The following is a 23,995-nucleotide window of genomic DNA, read 5'->3' as shown; positions in this document are numbered from 1 at the left end:
AACGGCCTGAGAGTCGAGAAGCCGCGTCTGCTGCGCCAGGGAGATCACTTGGTCCACCCGGGGACAACAGGCGCCGTGTTTAGATTTCTCGCAGAAGACATCTGAAATCGAGGTGGCGATGCTCATCAGCGGGCCCCAGACGCTGTCATCTACACGTCTCCGGCGTTCCTCGTCCTGATCGGCAGCGTCGCCAACCAGCTCCCAAGAGCTCTCGACGGAGGCACGGAAGTCGAGCAAGGGGCGGCAGCTGGCGAAGACGGGTTAGTGGAGCCGGGTGTATCACCCAACAGCTTCGCAGCGGCGGGCCGAAGTGACGCCTCTTCGAACCACAGCAAGAACATCGTGCCGTCCGCCGGCGACCACGTCTCGCGCACGGTGAAGAGCATCATGAGAAGCGATCTGACATGCCTCATTTGCAGCAAGCTGTTCGAGGACGCCGTCGTGCTGCAGTGCGGTCGCACGTTCTGCTCCGCTTGCATTAACACCTTGAGGAAATTTAGCTGCGTGTGTCCCTTGCGTGCTGCCCCAATCAAGTCGGTCACACGGTCCTTCACCGTGGACAACATTACCGACAAACTGGTTGCCTTAGACCGAGAGCTTAAGCGATATCGAGAGGCTTCAGCACACTTGAGATTGGCAGCTTCAGACGGTGACTATTCCAAGAACTAATACAAAAAAAATCCCCAGAGCTTTTTTTTGTTGTTGTTGTTGTTGTGTGGAATTCAGCTACTCTGCGAACGCTTTCTCCCTCTGTGTTATTCGTTAGTGTTCTCATGGCTTCCACCCCTCTGTATTTGCGTTCCCACCTATAGATTTGTCGTGACGTTATTGATTTTGACGGTGACTGCTACAGTACGCACATTTTTCTTTATCGGTGTGAATGTATTACGTTGTGTGGTCTAAGAAATCCGGAAAGGCATCGCATGGAAGGTTTCGGGATATTTTATTGGGCCATTGTGGGGAAATTGCGGTATAGAAAAATGAATGACAAATATTGGTGTAGTCAAGATGACACGAAGTTCCAGCAGTAAATTTAAAAAAAATAGCTTTGAACCTTCATTTATTTCTTTACAATGAATATATACCTACGATATTAGCAGTATAGTTCTCAAAAAATAACTTAACAGCCGATACTTTTCGTTTTACTATATTGTGTCATTTAGGGTAATTATCTATTTCTACAGCACTATTTTCAACTTGGTCGACAGTGCTGCATCTGTGATACGTTTTACTTCAATAAGCTCATGCGTGGTGCTTAGATATCCCAGGACAAAACAATACATTGATATTCACAACGAAATGTTTATCCCCCATGGGGGATAAACAATCCCCCTTGGGGGACCTGTAATAATCCCCATGGGGGGATTGACAGTATTCTGTAAATAAAAAAATGAATTTGTGAAAGCATGCAGTGACATATGCTTACATGAACACTTTGTACCATGCCGCTTCTCCTGTTCTAGAGAACAAGCGGTGTTACCTGTAGAGACACTTTTATTGTCCTTCTGTAGTGAACGAACTAGCTCAGCAACATGTCACGTTGAATAGTTTCTCCTCGACGCGCTCCACATGCGTGAGGGCACTGGCAGTTGTGTAATCGGTGTCGCGTGTGTGAATTGAGGCCTGTTCGACCGTCGGTACATATAAACTCGGTCCGCATTTCTATGCTACGTATTTGCAGGCTCCGTGGGTGCTGTAGTTAATAGGTCTTATTATGGTTGTTTGAAACTCTAAAGTGACAGTATATACAGTAGCATGTGCAGTGTACAGCATGTGCAAACTTCACATGCTACGCAAAAGCTTCGTAAGCGCTTTCACTGTTGACACGAAGTTGTTCAGCCTACATTTCCTATATGCTATACATGAAGGGCCTCCATGGGAGTTGAGTCAGACGAGCGCCGAAAAAGCGGCAAAGTCGCAGCAGTGACAATAACCGCAGCACAAATAAAGTTTGTTCACTTCAACTTGACCTCATCTGAAGACTTCAAGAACTCCTGAATAATTTGCTTTGGGTAGTGTTTTTTTTTTTATAATTTGGTTGCTTCCCAGAAAGCATACATGTCGCGACGTTGTGACACTGGAAGTGGTCGCGTGAGAGGAAGCAACTTCTGCGTTTTGGCACTCGCCCTGCTAAGCTTCCATGCCCATTGTCCACTTCTGATTTGGTAGCGATAAACGTATAACGCTGGTATAGAGCTAGCCGCCTGATTGTCAATAGCAGCCCCGCCGCGGTGGTCTAGTGGCTCGGCTGCTGACCCGCAGGTCACGGGTTCAAATCCCGGCTGCGGCGGCTGCATTTCCGATGGAGGCGGAAATGTTGTAGGCCCGTGTGCTCAGATTTGGGTGCACGTTAAAGAACCCCAGGTTGTCGAAATTTTCGGAGCCCTCCACTACGGCATCTCTCATAATCATATGGTGGTTTTGGGACGTTGAACCCCACAAATCAATGAAATCAATCAATCAATTCTCAATATCACCGGCAATTTCAGTACGCAGTTAGTCTTCCTCGCCACACAACAGTTTTTTGCGTCGTCACGCCACGTTGCACACGCTTTACCCGGGTGGCAAAACTGAAATTTATCCCAGCAGGGCTACGTAGTAAAATAATAGGCCTGTTTCGTTGCGTGAAAGTCTTTATTCTAGGGCTTTCAGATGAAAGGTCCTAAAACGATGAAGGGGGCAATTTTAAACCTGAAAATGCACAGTTGTTTCTTATTGCAATGAAAATACCCGATAGGGTATACTTCCTGATGCTTATTGTTGTACGGCGCTTAAGTGACGTGAATTATGAGGTCATCCCTGACAGTTCCTCGCGAGCTCAAAAATCTGAAATCGTACACGTTGTGCGGATGAAGCCATAATGCAGTGAGCCAGTTGCGTAATATACGTCAACTACATACACCGCGTAATCTGTAGCCGAGCATCGGGTCGATGCTCTTCCTGGAGGGAGGCAAATGCCGCATTCAACCTGCAGAGGAGAGCTCGCGCAGCCAGAGAGGAAGACGAAGCTCTTGCCCTGTCCTCTTTACGAGCGCCTTTCATTTTAATTAACGTGAGCTCTTCTATATCGGACTCCTGCTGTGTCTGCGTCGTGACAATATGCATTACATGTGCACTGCGAGTCCCGTCACTGTTCTGTGCGAATTGAAAGCAGTGTTTTGTGCAACCAATTATCCTGGTTCATGACACTGTAGTGGGGGCTGTATTGACGTAAAAGACGGAAGCGTTTCCACCGAAAGCCTGGAACATGCCCATATTAGGTAGTGCGTATCTGTCTCCATCACATAAACGCAGCGGTAGAGACGTGCGTACTCCCTCTATATCTCCGTTTCAGTAAAGGAGGCACACGTGCACCACCTAATACGAAAATGTGGCATGTCCGTATAGCACCGAGAAGCAAATGTGACCATTTCCACGTCTTTAACTTAGAGCAGTTTAAGAAAGCGATTAAAAATTTCGGGAACGCTATCAGTCCCCACGTGGGAGCTGCCCGCAACACAGTGATCTGTGTTTTGGAGGACCAAATAAAAGTTTATCCAATCCAATCCAATGTCTGCCATCATTTGCCCTGCCTGTATTCTTGTTCTCAAGCGCGTGCATCGCGTCACGCATGCGCTAAATCAGTGGACTCTCTCGTACGACGGTCGAGTATCTCGGGGGCTGCTCTCCGAAGCGAGGCGACTCGGGGTTGAACTCTATGTGCCGGAAGCCGTGATTGACTGGTCTGGCAGCATCTCTGGCACCGCCGCCGCGCTGGTATCGGCAGGCGTCGTGCAGCTCTGCTGCCAGACTGTTGGTGCTGGCGTATTTGCGCGGCGGCGCGCCACTGAGATGGTACGGCTTCTGCGACGTCGGCGACTTGTACGGGTCCTGGTGCAGACTGCCGCAGCTGATGGAGCTTACGCGAGTGTAACCCGAGCAGTCGTCGTCCACCATCACCTCCTTGGGCTCGAAGGCAGGGTTCACGTACGCGGCGGAGTACCGGGATCCGTAGGTCGGCCGGTGGTCCCGCGCGATGTTCCGCTGGCTCTCCTTTTCGCTGCAACGAGAGATTTACATGACGCCAGATTTCAGCGTACGTATCTTTTGTATCTGTTAAGTGCAATACTTTTTTCATATAATTCAAGTACACGCGCGTTGGCAGCGGGTGCAAAAGTTGAACTTGCCCCCTCAAGCAATACCAGCACTTGCTCCTCACTCACGCCCAAGATGGCACATAAGTCGGATACATAGGCTTGGGCACGGGCCGGAGCGGTGGGAAGGGGGTGGGGGAGTTGCTCCCTTGAGTTACAAGCATTTGCCTCCCAACAAGATGGCTCATAAATTGGGAACATGTGCGTCGGCCGCGGAGAGCGAGAAGGTCACTTGCCACCCCCAACCCATACTAGCCGTTGCCCCCAAAACCTCCTTGGTTGCCACCCCCACAACCCAAGCCACACGATCTCTAGCATGTTGCCACTCATGCGAAAAGCGCCCATATCTTGGGGTGTCGCCAATGATTTAAGCACGCGTATCACTGAAAAACCGTGAGAAATTGGCGACGAGTCACGGAAGATGCGATTACAGATGACATCATCAAAGGTACACGTAGGCGCTCAACCACGTATACACACGCAAAGCACTGCATAAAATACCCTATATGGACCTTTTTTTTTTTTTTACTGAGAGGAGGATTCATTCTTTCTGGGCTGTTGCACAAGAGTACAAAAGCCGATGTCACATCCTCGGTGGTACATTTAGTTTTGGGGGGGGGGGGGGGGGGGGGGGGTTCACGCACATTAACAAGATCCCAGATAGAACTATGGGAACACCCAGGGAGCCTTGAGTGAAAAGGTCTATATGGGGGCGTAACGCTCGCGGTACAGTGCCTTATACCGACCATCGGGTATATATATCACCACAGAATCTAACGCCACCTTTTAGTGCCGGGCCCCGCCGCGGTGGTCTAGTGGCTAAGGTACTCGGCTGCTGACCCGCAGGTCGCGGGTTCGATTCCCGGCTGCGGCGGCTGCATTTCCGATGGAGGCGGAAATGTCGAGGCCCGTGTGCTCAGATTTGGGTGCACGTTAAAGAACCCCAGGTGGTCAAAATTTCCGGAGCCCTCCACTACGGCGTCTCTCATAATCATATGGTGGTTTTGGGACGTTAAACCCCACAAATCAATCAATCAATCAACCTTTTAGTGCCGGTGGAGCTATTCCCGATCAATATAAATAAAGAATAAATCTCGCCAGAATAGGTGTAAACTTACGCATATCACCCTAAAAGCTACCGATCTTTTAACCAGCGAGTCCCTGTTATATGGCACGCTGTCATATGGAGAACGGGTGCTTCGATAATTCATAGCATGTTTAGTTCCTGAAGGGTGTTTCAGGTGAAACATTAACTCTCAAGGGCTGTTTGCGGAAGAAAAACGGGACCGAACCAGAATCGTTTGGGTCCGAGCGGGGATCGAATCCGAGTCATTTGCGTGGCAAGCGGGACGTTCTACCACAGGGCCACGTGTCTGCTTGTGAATACATTGAAAATAACTTCCTCTCCTTGAAAGTTGAGTGAAGGTACACGTTCTGTATACATGCTTCACAATTCAACATGAAATATTCCAGTAATTTTCAGCGCCCGTTTCCAGCAAGCGTCGGAACATGTGATTATCATAATGGCTTCGTGGTTTAAAGCCGGTCACTCAGTACTAAAGGTACACACGCTACTGCACCTATTTCCCTTAAGGCCACGTATATAGTGGGTGCGTGGTAAAGTTCGAAATGGTTTCATGCACTAAGCGTTTGAAGTACTGGGAACAGTACATCACTATCGCTTTCAACTCCGAAGCTTTTATAATGACCCGCAATTTTTTTTGTGCTGTTTGGAAGGAACGCGCCCATTGCCGTGCTTCAACGAGATTCCGAATGTGCGCACCAGCATATTACTCATTGATAAGTTGTCTTTAATAAGATTCTACAGTTGGCACACGCGTATATCCCCACTGAAATGTTCCGTATGCGATGTCCAATAATTTCGTATGTTTCCGTAAGAATACATATGTTTCCCATATATTTTTCATATATTTCCGTAAGAATACATATGTTTCCCATATATTTTCCATTAATTTCCGTAAGATCTTTACGGATACATACGGAATTATTGGATATCGCATACGGATCGTTTCAGTGGGGATGCGATCAACTGCGTTGTCAGCCCGGTTTTCGTTAAGGGATAGCCGTCATGTTTCTTTCTTGCCGGTTACTTTTGTGTTGGGTGTGCGGCTTCTTGACTTGTGATACTATAAAAAGCCAGCAATATCGAATAACACTCAATTGTTAGTTCAGCGATGGCCCTCTTGCATTCAACTTCGCAAGGGGCGCACCAACTCGCCCAGGCGCAAGCGCTGCCAAACCACATTAGTGTTACATTCGAAGGCCGACCTGCGTCCATGTTCGGGGTCCTCCTGTCCGGGCAGCGACTTGAGGATGCGGCACACGGCCGCCGGCAGCAGGAGCAGGAGCGCGCCGAACGCGACGAGCGACACTCCCACGAGGAAGGCGTAGAAGGCGCACACGGTGCCGGCAACGAGGAAGAGCAGGCCCGGCACCACCAGACCCAGCACCGCCTGCCGACGCACCGGGTCCGCCGCCACCGTCGCAGTGCGGGCCGCGACGTCGTCGACCGGGGACGACGTCTAGAGGTGAGGGGCCGCCACGCTCCGACGACCTTCCTTAGAGGGCGTCCCTCCCGCTCCAGGTTCCTGCGGAAGACCGGGGGACGTCAGAGAAACCACCCTGTCGGTCTCGCTAAGTGAGACCGGGACTGACGCAGCGACTCGGGGACTGACTCGGGGACTAGGGGACTGACTCGGGGACTGACGCAGCGAGACAATATCTGACTCGCGCTGATAGCACTCAAGTACGTATACGGTAAGCCTCACATCGCTAACTTTTCGCCAAGTTAATGTCCCACAGTTGCGATGGATACAACGCAAGAATATAAAAATATAAATATAAACAGATAGCTGTCGCCTTCAAGCCGTCTTATGCAAATGAGTAGTGAACCTGGTGGCTTCGTTGCTCAGCATTTTTTTTTTTTTGAATGAACGATCTTTATTGCACTCGTATCTTATACAAAATAAGCAAAAACTGTATGGTCCCATAGCCAAAGGCTAGTGCGGGTCCCATTGAAAGTATACATAAGTGAAACTGTAATAGTTCTAATTAAAAGTAAACAGAAGTAAACAATTCAAATTTGGTATGCAACAAGTAATGTTTATCTGCTAACAACAGTCACATGAATTCGATTGAAAACAGAAAAAAGGGAAAGTACATAATTTGTAGTAAACACAAATATTTGGTGATTAGTGGCGTACAGAACTGAAGAATGATACTTGTAGTTGCAAGTATCAATAGTAGTTCTCTTATATGGCTTAATATAGAAAACCAGGGTATTGAAACATCTTTTAAAGAAAACATCTTTCAAGGAAAACACTGAACACATAAAGGGCAATATATATACATAATGAAAAATTACAACCTAAAGTATCAGTCAACTCAAGCAGAAGAAATTGCTTCAAAGTAATATTTTTTCAATGATCTGGAAAAGTTCTGGGTATTTTTTATATAACGCGCTATGGCATTCCAAACTTTCACTCCAGTATATTGTAGTAGACGTTTGCTATAGGCGTTTTTTATGGGGGGTGTATTAAAGTTGTTAAAAGTTTGGTTCCTCGTTTGGCGTCGGGGAATACACAGTAATGAAATTGGGAATGGTTCATTGTTCCTAACGACACTGTTAGGAACAACATACATTTATGTATGTACATTTCTAGGTGTTCGCATTAACCGATAGTTCGAATAAAGCGGGCTTTCCCGCTTTCAGCACTCGCTTTGTCGCTCGCACCTATGCCCGCGTAGATGCGCCACTCGGACAGCGAACCGCAACCTCCACGCTCGCACGCGAGTCAGTCAACAACCTACAACCACCCCCGCCTCCTCTTGTTCTGCGCCACGCCCTCTTCTCCGCGTGCACAAGCGCACGGTGTTGCGACCGGGGTTTCCAGACACCGGAGGTCCGGGATGAAGTTGTCGCGGCAGGAGGAAGAGAGACTTGAAGAGGGTTTATTTACAATATGTACATTGCGAACTCCCTACACGGTGAGCTCTCAAACGTGGCAGGCCTCTACATGTCTCCTAACATAGCGCTACATGGTGCTTGGTTCTACATGGTTCTGCTCGGTTCTGCTCTCGAAAAAAAAGCACACACGAATGAGCCGTGGGGGCTCATTATAAAGGGTCTGTCCTCCCCAGATCCCTAGATCGGGGACCGCGTACAGAGGGCACCGTCCAACCACGGATCACACATTACCCGCGAGGGTGACGAGCACGCACGGTCCACGTGAACGTTCAAAATTGAAGCGTGGTCACTGCACGGCCATGTGGCACGAACGTGGCTCCTCCTCGTCAAGGGGTGTCGCTGGGCGAGGGGTCTGAAGTTGATGACTGCATCCATCGAAAGGGCCGCCGTAAACAAGCTTCAAATGGTCGCCGAACGACTCGTTCAATTAGCGGGACGATTTCCGGCCGCCGCCGCCGCCGTCATCTTCCAAAGAAGAAGCGGCACTTGTGGTCTCCCGAACTGCTCACGGTGTCGCGGCGGCAAGACGCCGCACCCTCCGGCCAGGGGGGAACAATACATGGCGGACACAGGCCGCCAGCCCGTTTGGCGACTAAAAAGGAACATCAAAAGGAACGCCGATCCATTGTCAGACCTGGCGCCGGTCCTAACAGTAGGCAGCCGGTCGTTCGGTTACTTGTTTGAAGATTAAAGGAGCGCCGCTCCCTCTTCCGCTCTGGCGCCGGTCACAACAACGGCCATCCGTCGGGATGATCGGAGCGTGGCACGATAACAGGCCCTCTCGGCGCGGCTTTGTTGGTGCGGCCGTCGACCTGCCACCGCGGCTGCCGACAAATCTCGGACTATGCACTTCATTTGAATGTGTATGTGACAGAGAGAGAGAGCGTCCAGGGCAGCATTGCCGCTCACTTGTGTTCCAAACGAAAGGATACGCATGGTTCACAAGCGCACAATGGTGGCTGGTCGTCGCGCGTGCTCGTCGTTGTTGCGCGATTCGGCTACCGAGAGCTGGAGCGTCGTCTTTTGTGTACGGTGCCAAGCGATCCGACTTGTGCGTGGTTCGTTTTTTGTAGGTGTACAATTGTATACGCGCGCCTTTGTGCCGCCTGAACATTGACGAAAGAATGCCGAAGGTCGAGTGCTTCAGCCGCTGCTGGACCCTTTATTTAACGGCTGGCACGTCCGTGCTCTACCTATATAAAAAAAGGATCTAGTGTAGGCGTATTGGAACATGAATCACAAAGCTTTCATTTGATAAATGTTTTCTGTTTCTTTCAAGGAGGTCAGGCTGTATATGTACAGCAGTATATAGCGCTATAGAACACTACATAAACAGTGCTGCAGTTATTTTAATACCAGAAATGCACCGCACCTCTCTTCCTGAGCTTTATACCATGCAAACTTTGCCGTAAGTATGTCCAGCACCGCGATTATCTTGCGTGTTTGCTCTTAAGAAGAATTAGAGTGAAAGGTGCTTTAAGAATACTGGCTCGGATCGCATCTGAGTTAAGCTTCTCCATTCTCGAGATCACGTGTTCGATCTCAGTCCGCGGAGACCGAAATTAGACTGGCACTGAATTCGAACACACCCGTGTATACAAATTTAAGGACACGGTATCGCAGGGGGTCATAGTTTTTGCGAAGTGTATACCAGTCGCGGACTAGTGGTATTCGAGTAAATTTTAGGGGCGAAGCTCCTAAAGGCGTGGGTGTGTCCATCCCTTGTATGTATATGTACGTGACCGCCTATAGTTCCACCTTTACCAACTGGCCACTATTTCGTCCTTATAAACATGCCACGCCCCATCCACCACTTCACCGACCATAAAGCCGTTATAATGAAGCGTGAACGGAAGCGACGTATAGGTATACCATGTACGAATAATAAAATTTCTTGTATAAATATATGCAGTGTTTGTCACGTCGTATGATGTAGTGGGCGATATTCGAGGATGGTTCACGGATTAGCGATAAAACCCTACAGCGCTTCGCCCCACTCATCATGATTCACTCCGTGGATATGCTCTGTTTTTTTTTTTCTTGCGCGTGGTATAGTCTGGTCACGCAGGTATTCCAGTTAAACAATAATCTCCGTTATACATCAGCTCACAAATGAGACGAATACATCAACGTTTAATTAGGTTTGGTATTAAAAGTAGTTCGAGATAGTAAGAACTGACATGTTCAGAAGAAGATTATGGCACCTGAATGAAGTTTTCATCATGGTCATCATCATGGCGCCGCAGCTGTCGCTTCATCTGCATCGGCCGTGCAGTATATTCTTGCTTTAGTATACATTAACAGAAGAGGGATGTTCACATTTATGGCTAGCTTTAAAATTGGCTGTGCAGGCGCCTGCTTTCACGGTAAACTTTATCAAGTACTCGCCATCTGCTTGTCCAGTACGGTGCTGTGCAGTCGAAGGTCGGGGTATCGAATACCGTCCACGGTGGTCGCATTTCAATGGATCCATAATGCTGTGGAGGCCCATGTGCTCAGATTTTTGGGGGGCGTTAATGTATAGCCCAGGTGGGCAAAATTCGTGGAGTCCTCCTATACAGCGCATCTCATAATGATATTGTGGTTTTGGGACGTAAAATTCCAGCAATCATTATTATTCGGGTACTTTTTGTACTGTATAAAATATCACATGCCTGTCAGATCGTGTAATACTTCTCAGTGCTTCAGATTGGTACATTTATACAGTTAAGGAAGTATATTATGTGACACTGGCTAACTGTCTTGTACCTAAGTGATACCACGGCATAGTCGAGTAAAGGCATTGACAAGGTCGCCATACTAATGTAAGATTCACGCAGTCGCCTCATGGCCTGCGTGCAGTATGCCTGTGTTTTCGTCTACCTCTTTATCTGTATTGTCTCCTGCATTATGTACACGTCGCCGCCACCACGGCGTATCGCTCGCTGTCAAGGACAAACCTATCGAGACCGTCCGTAAACCACTGCTTTAATTGTCTGTGGTGGAGACCACGTGCCCCATGCAACGCGCGCAATCCGGGGAAAAATGCCGCTGTCGACGACGGTCGACTCGCCTTGCATAACCAATAAGCCCGCAACACCGGATGCAAGCTCGCACTGCCGAGCCGTTTATATCACCCATACCTGGCTGCTTTGCGCCCATGCAGCGATGCGCAGCGCACGCATCCATGACGGGCTCGGCGACGATGCCGCGAAGCAAGGACGTCTGCGCAGCCTGCTCCGCACCCACCGCGCACCAGCCGTTCGTCGTAGCGTGCGGAAAGTGTCTGAGGCAGTTCCACTGCATGTGCGTCGGCATCAAGGATGAGGACCATGACTTGGTCGTCGGAACGTTCAAGTGCTTCGCTTGCACTAGACGTCACGACCCGGAGAGCACCGCCGTCCTGGGCGGAGCCGTGGACACGCCGGCTGTGGTCCGCGGACCTCACCGCCAACCCGAAGTCACGCCGCCAGCCGGAGACTCGGACCTGATACAAGTGGTACGGCTTCTGTGTCGCAAAGTCGACGCCGTGGCCGCTGACGTGCGCTCGCTGAAAGACGACAACGCGTCTCTTCTCGGGCGACTTGTGGAACGGGACGCGCAAGACCGTAACCGGGCTGCCCAAAGCAAGAATGGTCTGCTCTGTCAAAATATCGACATGACGTCCTCGGAGCTGCGTCCTTTGAACGACGGGAACGAAGTCCTTTGTTGCCAGCTTGCCAGGAAAGGCGTGGCGGAACGTCTCGCTCCAGGCGGCAACAAGGGCGTGGTCTGTGTGGAACAAAGAGATGGCGCCTGCACCGGCGACGGCTGCGAACTGTTCCAGCAAGTAGCCCTTCTTCGGCGGGACGTGGACGCCCTCGCGAGAGACGTACGACTGCTCAACAGCGAAAGTGAGCTATTTCGGTTGCACCTGGCCAGAACCACGGAGGTTCTAGGTAAGATTGCGCTTGGCTTGGAGGAAAAGCGTCCCGCTCCTCCACATCCGTGCGCAGCGACGACTGCGATCCCGAAAAGCTACGCGGCCGCTTTGAGAGGCGACGCCCGTCAGGGCGTCGGAGGAACCTTTATCGAGACACCTGATTCGCCCACCAAAGAGCTCGAGTCGAAGCGGAGCATCGCAACGCAGACTTCGAAAGAACTGGAAGACGGCCGCGTATCTACCGCCCTAAAACGGGCTCCGCCTCCACGTAGCTCTTCCACATCGTCTGCCGGGAAGAACAACGCTCCCTCCTATAAGAAACCCCGAGGTCTTCCAGTAGCTCGACGTGGCCGCATGCCGCAGTCTTGCGTGGGAACGTGCCCCAACAGCGGGCTTCTGTCGGCCGCGCCCAGGCGTGTCGCTCGCCGGGCGCTGTTCGTGTCCCGTCTGCACCCGTTGACGACGTCCAAGAGCGTCGCCGACTTCGTCGACGGCGTGACGGCGGGCGCCCCGTGCGTGTGCACCAAGTTGCCGTCAAAGCACGACACCTACGCCTCTTTTCACGTGGCCGTGGACGAGCCCGATTTCGAGAGCCTCCTGAAGGCGGAAGTGTGGCCCGCCGGATGCCTCTTCCGACCCTTCTACGGCAGCATAAGGGAAGTCCACTGCTCCGACTCTGACAATGCGGCGATGGAGGAGTCGAAGCGAGAGTTTGATGTCCTCGACCAATAAGCTCGTTCTGCCAACAACGAGTGCAATTAACGTTTGCCTCTAAATGCATGCCAGGCTAATTCAGACATAACATCCCGACTCTTTTAATCTCGAGTAAGCCATTTGCCTGTAACTCGAAGATTGCTTTCTGGCTGGCTTCGATCCGAGTTCTTTGTGCATATAACAGTACTTATAGTGGTACAGCTATGGATATCCTGCACGAAGCATTTAAACACGCAGTAGAATCTCGCATTGCAGATTTGTTCGAAGTGTACAACAAACGAGTGTACCATATGGTTTACTAAATTCAAGAGTGTGAATAAACACACCTGTAGGGACAATAGCTCAGATATTTGGCGGCTGCTTCTTTCTCCCAATCGCAGCGTTTGTAAGTCTCGCGAAGTGCCAGTGTAGTGTTCTGTCAGAAAACATATAAGTGAATCCATCGTTCTTTTTGTTCAAGTATAGGTGGTTTTGCACGAGGGATCAGATCCAAGTAGCAAATTTTATCACTGTTGGGCAATTTTGTCATTGGTGTCGCTACGACAGTCGTTTTGACAGTGCTCATCTTCGAACGTATATTACGTGTTTGATCGAGTACTCTTTTGGCTTCTTGTTTTTTTACATCTTTTTTTTCTCAAATATATAGATAAAGCAGGGGTCTAAAACTTACAGCCCGTGAACGTTTCCGGAGTGGCCCGCTACAATAAACTTTCGTAAAATTGCTAAATGGTATTCGCATTATTTTGTTCCCTACGCTTTTTTAGGAAGAACTATGGATACGGGACAAGTCTCAGGTGTTTTTATTTTTCTGAGGCAGCCCAAGTGGTCCCGACATAGTCGAAACATTGCCGTAGAACAAAAAAGCCTTACTTCAGAATTTTACCCCCCGTAATAAAGAAGCGCTGCTTGACTTGAACTTGACTTGCCGCCGACTTCAATGCAGCACAAACGCGTTTAGAACGCGCTATTTCGAACGCTCCGTTCTTAAACGCTCAATGGTAATACTTTACCATTTCCCCTAGTAAGATGGCCCGCCGCAGCCGCCATCTTGCCATAGGCACGGCTTCACTCCTAAGCAATGATTTATACTCCAGCAATTTTTTTTTACCTCCTTGGTGCCAAGGCAGCACAAATGCACAGACACGTTTTAAACGTGCTGCATTGAAGGCGGCTTCAAGTCAAGTCAAGGAGCATTTATGGACAGGGGGGTGCCGATGTCTTTCTCTAAACCTACGTCCCATCTCCTGCTGATATTATGAGAAAGGCATTCTTTCAAGTGGAAACGTCAGGTAACATTTTGTTCAAACACTCCCCTTCCAGCGCCCCCCCCCCCCGCCTTTCCACTTCAACTTTCGTCACGGTCCTTGCCCCTGTTGGACTAAGTTCCGGGACAGTGGTCAGCTAGCTGAGATGAGTTTGAAAAACACCCAATGTAGCATATAGTCGCGGTAATATGCAAGGAGGTTTTAGAAAAATTGCTGGAGTGAAAATTAATCCCCATAAGTGAAGCCGTACCCACCGTAAGATGGCGGCGGCAGCCATCTTACTAGGGGCACGATGAGCTGTTGGCGTTCGGCGATTAAGAAGGAGTGTTTTTCTTGCACGCCGAGCCAGTTTAACGTGGCAACCCTTTTTAACTAGAAAGTGTTCTGTGTTCTAAGTGCGTGCTTTTTTTACTAGATCTCTTTAGTAATCCACGATTTCAAGGCAAATTTTATTCGTGATTAAGTCAGCAATACTCGTCTCCTGAGGCTAGTTAATCCGAAACAACTATCTTTTAAATTATGATTAACGTAGCCTTTAAACTAATAGGCCAAATCCACTTGATGCCTAAATGGGCACCACCAGAAAAAACATCTTTCTGAGATCTTTGGAGGGCAAAACCTGGCTTCCCTAATGCTGGCAATGCGTTGCGGGAGCTTCCGCTTCGGCATCTTTTTTTTTTTTTCAACCTCCTTGGTAATATGCAATCTGCAAAGCAAAAAATCAGGAAGCAAGAAAAGACAAGCAGGTTGACTATGCACACACCCAGTTCACTATCCTGCGCTTAGAAAATGGGTGAAACAACACAAAGAGAGGTATTCGTGACAGCAAACAAACCACGGCGGAAATAAGGTTGTTATGCAAGTATACGTCTATTTAGATGCCTTTTTTTTCGAATGTGGGGGGGGGGGGGGGTTCAGAAGGCCTGATTATAAAGGCACAAGAAGAGCTGTTTGTATTTACCACGTATGCCAAAATTATCCGGAGGAGAGTAGAAGTGGTTCAAAAAAGACCTTGACGCCGCTTGTTACCTGTATCTAAAAAAAAAATGCAAGCTATCTGCATAGTCAACTAAAAGACGTGTTCTGTGTGTAAACATTTCAACACGAGTTTGCTTTTCATTGTGTTGGTTCTTACATAATATACGTACAATTTTCCGCATGTCTCGCTTAAAACTGTGGACATAACGGTGGTTTCTCGAAATGAGGAATGAACGTAATATTCAAGAGTGCAGCCTCAATACAAGAGCAGTCATTGACTTGCTTTCCTGCCCAAGGGACGGCTTTCTGCTCTCCCATAGTAGAGTACCTCGTACTCTAAATCGTTAACTTTTTCTAAACACGCGCCAGAAAGACGGCGTTCAGCGAACACCACCTAGACTATTCTGTTGGATCAGCTCTCCCACAGTAGAATACCGAGTATTCGAAATCGTTAAGCACTTTTTACGAACACATAGCAACTGCGCGCTAGTTTTTGAGGCAATATATAAATTTAGTTGCGCGTCCGCACCGGCCATATGGACGCAGCCTGCCATTAGACAGATTTAATTATAGGTCTGCAGTAGCCGTGCTGGCAACCAATCTGTATGTTTTAAATGCAGATGGATTTCATAGTCAGACTACGCGACTCGCTCGCTGGATTCCGTGCCGAATTGTGGTGCCCCCGCGACCTCCGACGACAGCGCTGCAGCTCTGGCCGACCAGCTCACCCTCCGCCATCTCCTGACACCGTGAAGCTATCGCCGAGTCGTACCTCGGACTCCTTCGACCGTGTCCCCATCTTTCTCTATCTTTACTTCTCGCTCTATCCTTAATCCCTCCTTATCCCCTTCCCCCGTGAGCCACTATGGAGGTGTCACACTCACTAGATGCAGGCAGTTACGGGGTTCACTTTTGTAGTTTCTTTTTTTTTCTCGCATTTAAAAATCAATCTCCCCCCCCCCCCCTCCCTAGTCGGGCTATGTCAGGCGTCCGTCAAGATCCGTCCACCACCCGCTTTTATACAAACAGCTGCGGGGCGCGCGCGCTTATTTTCACCGTGGAAACGCATACCGCGTTTCTCGCGACAGAAAAACGCCACGTGCGGCGAACGGCGCTATTGGCTGCGCGGTCTAAAAAAGAAGAAAACATTGTTCTTCTCAGCTGGGTGCTCACGTGCGATACGCTGTTATGGACGCTACGCAATGCATTCGCATTTGCTCACTATTCCCTTCGGCGAGGGCATTTTTGGGGTGGTGCGGTAATCTATAGTGCGGCCTCATCAAGTGTGAGGCCGAAGGGACGGTTTTCAGCTCTGCCATATCTAAATCGTTGACCACTTTTTCTAAGCACACTGCTTTGCTCAGACAGCATATTGCTCTTCCGTAGTAGAGCACATCGTACACACTAAAGCACCGTACATTTCTTATAAACACACTTGGTCCGGGACAGCTCAAGTCTTTTCCGAGGTAGAATGCAGCATGCTAACAATCGTTGAACATTTGTTCTAAACACACAACGTGCTGGTAGTTACAACATTGGTCTTTGTGATGTGTGTGTGTGTGTGTTTTAAGGGGCGAAGCTTCTTAAGGCGTGGGTTGGTCGTTCCCGATGTATGTAGTGGAAGTAGGTAGGCACCTCCAGTTTAGTTTTTCGAGTGTTCACTAAATGGCGGTACTTGCAGTTGATGAAAAGACGCGGGAAACTATAGATGGCCGTACTTGTAGTTTACGATGAAAGATGCGAGACGTAAATAGGAATGATGTGACATATGGCACATGTAATTGGTGGAAAACAATCGTACAATATGAGGCGTGGTGTAATAAAACCCGTTCCCTGTTGGCGCGCAGATTGGGGGGGGGGGGGGCGAATTGCACACAAGACCGATTATTCCTTCGGGAGCTTCGTCCCACTCATCACCATTCACCCCGTGAATATGCTGTGTGTGTGTGTGTGTGTGTGTGTGTGTGTGTGTGTGTGTGTGTGTGTGTGTGTGTGTGTGTGTGTGTGTGTGTGTGTGTGTGTGTGTGTGTGTGTGTGTGTGTGTGTGTGTGTGTGTGTGTGTGTGTGTGTGTGTGTGTGTGTGTGTGTGTGTGTGTGTGTGTGTGTGTGTGTGTTGTCACGTTATGATGGCATCTGATGGCTTAGGGCGGAACCACCCTTCGAAGCCACACCAAATGCGCAAATTCACCGTACCACTTTAGGTACAGGAAGCTTTCGGAGAGGGGTGGTTGAGGAGACTATTTTATGGATGGGTTTCAGTGACGCCGCATTCGGTTGTTAACCTTTGTGCTCCTGATCTTTAACGTCTAAACAAACAGTGTTTCGGCAGACAAACACGTGTGAAAATGATTGGGTCGGTGCAAACGTTTTTCGTGGCCTTAAAAACTGACTTCGCGATATAGAGATATACTTTACCTAAGACATGTTATCGCCGCCATCTTGGGCTATTAAGCCGATGTTTTGCTGTTTTTTATATTGCGATATGTATTAATAAGGTCATGAAACATCGTATGTACCAACCCAAATGTTTTCATGTGTATGCATCCACCATAACACTCTTCATTTAGTTTGTTGTTGTTGTTGTTGTTGTTGTTGTTGTTGTTGTTGTTGTTGTTGTTGTTGTTGTTGTTGTTGTTGTTGTTGTTGTTGTTGTTGTTGTTGTTGTTGTTGTTAAGCGCAGAACACAAAGATTCTCAGCCTAACATAGTGGCACTGAAACTCCTCTGTAAAGTATTATATACTAACTCAATAAAATATCGGATTAACAAGCTATTCTTTCTTACTCGTGTCCTGGTTAATTCGCGTTCATAAAGAAGGTTTAACAGTAATGAGCGAACTAGTCCGCCAGAACGTATTATTGGAGAAGCATTAAAAAAAGGCGATTTTGCCCTTAAGTCATCTTAGGCGAATGCATTAGAAATCATGTGAGTTACTTTTTTTTAAGTGCGCGGAACAGCTTACAAGTCAAACTCTCGCAAAGTATAATACTCACTACTCCAAGAACGTCACCAGGCTAAGTCCTTCGAAACAGCATTTGCTTACGTTTGAGGAAGGGCTATTACACCCCTACACATTATAGTCGGTAACCTCAATTTTCACCGCTTTTTCTATAAACGTAGCAGGTGACACTGTTAGTCACTTACGGATTCCCTTTCATGAAGGGTATACTGACGCCAGTCTTTGAAGCTCACTTATACCCCAGCCTTTAATTGCTTATTTCTAGTGTTTTGCGTCCCAAAACAACGATATGACTATCAAAGAAACCTTAGTGGGGGGGGGGGGGGGCTCCGGAAATTTAGACCCCCTTTGGTTCTTTAACGTGCACGCCAATCTATGCAAATGGCTTCTAGCGTTCCGCCTATATCGAAACGCAACCGTCGAGGTCGGTATTCGATCAGGCGACCCTTGGGTCAGCAGTCAAGCACGTTTGAGTGTGTCGAATGTTCAGGTCCGCTGGGCACTGCTTTGCATTCAGACTTCAGCAGCGTCAATGAGAACGCACGCGCGTATATACAGCCTTGTTGTGATCTCAAGCAAGACGACAACGGTCGAGCGTGCACAAGATGAGCTCGCCGTATAGAATAGCCGACGGTCGCGACGCTACAGCACAGTGTGAACGGCCATGCATTAATTGTACGCAAGTGCTTACACTTGATGTTTCTTTTAATTTGAATAATAGGGGGCATGCGAGAATGTGATGGTGCAAAGCTCTGTTTACAGCAACTGCGGGAAACCCCAGAAAGCAACAGCGAAGCGAGGGCGTATACAAACAACGGCCTTTGCGAATGTTACTTGCCGGTCGCGTTACTTGCCGGGGGTTTACTGTTGCGTTTCAGTGTCAGCGAAAACCAAAGTTTAACATGTCATCGGATATATAGCGCTGTCTAACCCTGAGATAAATTATAGATGTTCGAGCTATAGATGAGATTCACCAATTTTTGTGTTGTCTAGAGCCTTTGCGAGTTGAAGACCTATACATGTGCCTTCGTGGCGCTGCATTTAAACTGAAATTGAGCGTCCTGTATCATACCGTATTCAAAAAAATATACAGCAATGTACGTACGGACTCCAAGCCATTATTTAAAGGTAAACTAGTACATTTGCACTAACACAGCAAGGACACTTATAAGCGATCAGTGGACGCCGGCTGGGCCAGACATCTCACAGCGAGGGGAGGACTGATCCACCGCCGTTTTTGTGGGTGGAGCAAGCCACGGAAATTTCTACAGCTGCCGCCGAGTAGAGTATCTTGCTGCTGCATATCTGCATATGGCTCCAACAGAGGAGAGCTTCCCATATGAAGTCATATGCAGTGATACTGCATGCAGGGGGGGGGGGGGGCGTTTTGGCTAAAACATATATTGTAGCAGACAACACCCTCACCGGTGGTTCGTTCCCTTTGGGTTCCATGCAGTCTGCTACAACAATTACCAATGGAAACTCTGCCGCCAATGCTTAGCCACTATATATAACTGATGCTTACAGCACACGCATTCGTGCAATATTAGAACTTTTGTGTTCCTTTTTTTTTCGCGGCGTTATAGTATTACTACTACGCAATGACGTCGATAAGCTTTAAATAAGTGGTATTTTTCTTGACGTATATAAGCTAGAAGTTTTTGCACATTCGCATGCGCATTGCGAATAGTCACACTTATAACAAGCAACGTGTTTTTTTTGTTTTTTTACAATAATCGATTTGCGGAGTGACAAGTTCGCTTGAAGCCGTAACGACAAATTTTCAGAGAAATCCATGTGCTGTCTATCTGTCAATCGTTCGGGCTAGTGACCGAACCACGCCATACACCGCGCCACACGAGAATGGGCGAGACTGATCGACAATGTATACGCATTCGATAGGTGCTGCTGATTGGCTGGAGCCATAGGATCCGCAGAGAAAGACAAGTACACCAGGTAGGAGAGGGTATAGATATGGCTGCCAAGGACACCTGGTGCTGCATTCCAGGAACTTTTTTGCTTCCCACCTGTTATCTTCTGAAAGCCGAGCACCAAAGCCAGGTCGTGGTCAGAAACACATCACCGCTTAATTTTCGTTTCTGCATTCATTTCGAAGCCTTGTCGACATAGCAGGGCCAACAGGTTTCGACAATGAAAGTCACAGGAACGTCAGCGATGATTGCTATGTACGCATTCGCGTCCCATTTCCTTTCGCACCTGTATTTTGTGAAGCATATTATCGTACGGTATGATATATTGCCAAGATTGATTGTCCAATCGCGGTTCGCCTCGGATTGTCAGAGCTTACCGAGAATCGAAGACTTCGAAAGATGTAAATGTGCATAGTTTTCAAGCCCTACCTTAGTCTTGTCATGCACATACAGACAGTATATACTCATGAACTGAAACGCGACAACTGCGTGCACAGAGATAATCGGAGAACGAGGATCAGATTTAGAGAGAATGGTAGGAAGGAGGAGAAAGCAAGCGACAAAACGAGACAGAGGTAGCGACTAAGAGAGCGGTGACAAAAAAATTAAGTGTACAGGTAAAAATCAATTAGAACAAACAGAAATAAAAAGGCAGAGAAACAGAGAGAAGAAAGACACAGAGGACGAAAATTTGCAAAACTTAGCAACAGAAAAAGCCGGGACAACATATATGTGCCCATCAGCTCCGCTGTCTCTTTATCATTGCGCCTTCAGTGCAAGCTACAGAATTTTTTCTTAATCTTTCTTTCTATAGCGAGTGCTATATAAACAGCTGTTCGTGACAATAACGTCATACCACATCGAATCAATATAACCTATGATGTAAATGTTTGAGTAAAAATTACGCCAGTATGACACAAACTGTAGACGCTTGAAACCGAAAGTGCGTGCATTAGCTAGCCCTAAGTTTTCGCGTTTAAATCCGTGAGTATAGTGTACACTGTCGTCCTTTATGAAAGGGAACACGCGAACGCGTGGCCTGCGCTCTGCGGTGGTTGCCTACAGCACCATCAACCGACAAGTGAAGAAACCACGTTCGCTTTTGGCGTCATCTCTTGCAGAAAAAAAAAAGAGTTATGGCCGGTAGATAAGCGCTGCTAGATTGCACTCCCTCTCTGCTCATGCCTGCAGTGCGTAGTCAACCGCCAACATATAAAACGCTGTTCGCGACCACGGCACAAGCTGCAGTAATCCCCCGTTATCGCTCGCCGCGCGAACGATGAGAGAACGTAATCAAGAAGCGCTTGTCTACCGCCCATGATTCGTTATCTTGCTTGGCCATAGATGACGCCAAAAGCGAACGTGCTTTCTTCACTTGTCGGTTGAGGGTGCTGTAGGCAGCCGCCGCAGAGTGCAGGCCATGCGTTCGCATGTTCCCTTTCATGAAGAACGACAGTGTACATGGTTGACGTTTGCTACACCAGTGCTGGGTAGCAAACCGGAAATCTCCTTCAGGGTAACCTCCCTGCCGAACCTTATTCTCTCTCTCTCTCTCTCTCTTGAAATTTACAGAAATGCCTATTTCATGGTGTAGCAGCAGCTCAAGTCTCAGCACACGCTATGTGGCATGGAAAATTTTCAGAATGACTGACCTACAGAGATCCGGCAGTGGTAGTAGTTAAAATTTTATCAGCACAGATGTAGACCACGTGAAACGACAAAAGCTGAGAAGCCTTGCGAAAGTTACAACTGATGCATCACGTAACACCGACCTTTGGCCACAAGTAGCGTTACACAAGTACTCATGGTTTGTCAGTGAGGCCATGAAAACGTTACTTCCTGGAATATTTCAGTTGATTAGTTTGCTCGACGCTGCACAAGGCACCCATCGAAGCCGACTCACCTGTGCAGTCCGATCGTCCGCGCAGTTTTTCATAACCGGCACATAATAAAAAAAAAACAGAGAATTCACAGAAGCACGACGGCACAACGTGAAGCAAGCTTCATGTCAAGTGCTCGGAGTGGTCTCATCACTGACGCAGGCTCCGATTTGCCATATCCCGGTGAACGACACGTCCCTGGTACTGGGGTTGCTTGCTGAACGTACGACGGCGTCTAAACCGCCCACAGGGCCGTACAAGACGTTTGGTTAGGCTCACCACCCTGCTTCCGAGATGTCGTGACACGGAACGCTTGACGGCAACGGGCCGACCACTCTAGCGACGCCTTGACGCATGTACTCGCCCTCCCGGGACAAGACGTCGCCAGTATCCGTCGGTACGTCGTATCACAGGCAGCAAAGCGTCACCGTATAGTGAGGACGAAGCGCAATTGAATGGGGCGTACTGCCCGTCGGACTCTGAAGAAGTGGGACCCCGCCTTTTTTTCGCTTCGCTCGGCCTGGTATACGCACGCACGCGCGTACAGATACGAGGGCTTCGCGCACTCCCAGCCGAGCGTGACGAGAATTCGCGGTGCCGTGCTCCTCTGGACTCGTGCATTCATCCTCCGCGCCAGCAACGTCGATCTCTCCCCCCTCTCTCTAGCAGTTTCTATGTCGTCCGCCAGGAGGAGAGGAAAAGATGCATTGTCGCTCCCATTCTCGTAACGTCGCGTCCAGCTGTAGTTGTGCAGCGCTGCCTAGCGAGGACGCCACCGGATATCCTCCCTCAGTTAGGTTGAGGAGTGTTCCGCCACGCGTTTCGCTTGTCGCGCGCAGTGTATAGTTTTTTGCCGCCTGTGTCGAGGGGGGCTTGACTCTCCTTTGTTTAGACTGCGTGTCCGCCGCGTTCGCCTTAGATCGTCGCCGTGATTCTGGGAGGACCGCCTTCTTTCCCATTGGCAACCTCCTCTCCGAAGAGGCCATTGTTCGTACCGCGGTGTAACAACGCTCGGAAGGCGTAGCGGAAGGGCAATTTGCCGTCGCCTTCGTACGTGACTGCTCCGGTTTTTTTGTTTTTTTTTAATGATCCAGATCCTCTCTCTTAACGCCGTATCCTCGATCGCGTGTCTCGCTCACCCTGCTTTCTTTCTTGCACGCCGTGTTTGTCGCCTTTTGTTGTTTCGGCGAAGTTGCACGTATGATACGTTGGACGTGTTTGTTTTCTTTTGTTTGCTTGGGTTAGCTGGGCTGTCCGCGTTCTTCGTGAGCGCGGAGCGTGACGACGTTCGTTTCCGAAAGGCGGTGGCGCTTCCTTGCACCCCCGCGTCATCTGCAAAACCGTGCAGCTCTGGGAAAGGCAGAGAGCGCGGGTGAGTGACCGACGCTTACATGCGGACACGCTTTCGAAGTGAGTGGCCTACGTCGTCGTGGTTCGTCACAGATCAAATAAAAGTTTCTGGTGTTTCACGTGCCTAAACTACGATACGATCATGAGCCACGGTGTAGTGGAGGTCTTCGGAAGTTAGGGCTATCAAGTATTTGTCAATGAGCAGTGAAAGCACTGTGCACAAAGCTCAAGCATTTTGCCTCTATGTGACCGAACCGGTGAGTTCGTCACGGATTGGCGCAAGCGACTTGTGACAATGTACGGTAAGAATTGCACTTAACACACGGGCAAATCACAGCGTTTTCTCTCCTAAATGTGATTAACTTTTCGAGTTATAAACTTGATAGATTTTAAGCAATGATCGTTATTAATTCAGCCTTGTTGAACTATGCACGTCAACTTAGATTGGTTCGGAGCGCGGTTGTGGCCTCTGCGATTGGCTGAAAAGCACCAACATGGCGGAGCATGACAGCGTCCATTACGGTCTAGACTGAACCGCTTCATCGAGAGTAACTGATACGGAATAGCAGACTGGATGATATCGCGCTTGCTGTTCTACACGCCAAGGTATTCGGCCGGCATTTTGAACCAATCAGAGCGGGAGCAGCTCCCCGATCAAATCGGAGCTTGACAGACAATTTGATCGGGCTAGTCGGAAATAATCCGTCATTGCAGGTAACGCAAAATTTTGGGAAGGATGTATATGTAAAGGACAAATCTCAAGCGCTTACCTAAACTAAAAGTTAATTGTAGATGCGTCTAAATGTATAATGTACAAAGAAACAAACAGAAAACAGACAAGCCTTGACAAGCCAATCATTACTCATCAGAAGGGAGGGTGTTTGAACTTGCTGGTAG

General features: G+C 48.7%; 2 protein-coding genes across 2 annotated transcripts; one reads left to right on the top strand and one right to left on the bottom strand.

The window, feature by feature from the left end:
• Window positions 1–926: 926 nt before the first annotated feature.
• On the bottom strand, window positions 927–22,496 carry LOC119168299 (uncharacterized). Its single transcript, XM_075867061.1, has 3 exons — window positions 21,772–22,496; window positions 6,423–6,742; window positions 927–4,039 (listed from the first exon to the last, which is right to left on the bottom strand). Exon 3 carries the CDS (start codon window positions 3,934–3,936, stop codon window positions 3,616–3,618), a length of 321 nt encoding a protein of 106 aa, XP_075723176.1. The 5' UTR covers window positions 3,937–4,039; window positions 6,423–6,742; window positions 21,772–22,496; the 3' UTR covers window positions 927–3,615.
• On the top strand, window positions 11,177–13,463 carry LOC119167110 (uncharacterized). The gene has a single exon (XM_037418532.2). The coding sequence runs from the start codon at window positions 11,204–11,206 to the stop codon at window positions 12,752–12,754; it is 1,551 nt and encodes a 516-aa protein (XP_037274429.2). The 5' UTR covers window positions 11,177–11,203; the 3' UTR covers window positions 12,755–13,463.
• Window positions 22,497–23,995: the final 1,499 nt, after the last annotated feature.

Source organism: Rhipicephalus microplus, chromosome 6, assembly GCF_043290135.1.
Source record: "Rhipicephalus microplus isolate Deutch F79 chromosome 6, USDA_Rmic, whole genome shotgun sequence".
NCBI classification, from domain to species: Eukaryota; Metazoa; Arthropoda; class Arachnida; order Ixodida; family Ixodidae; genus Rhipicephalus; species Rhipicephalus microplus.
This window is presented reverse-complemented; position numbering and strand designations above follow the sequence as displayed.

Excerpts from the sequence above, each read along its gene's own strand:
- LOC119167110 (XM_037418532.2), top strand. The coding sequence starts at position 11,204 with ATGCAAGCTCGCACTGCCGAGCCGTTTATATCACCCATACCTGGCTGC.
- LOC119168299 (XM_075867061.1), bottom strand. The coding sequence starts at position 3,936 with ATGGTGGACGACGACTGCTCGGGTTACACTCGCGTAAGCTCCATCAGC.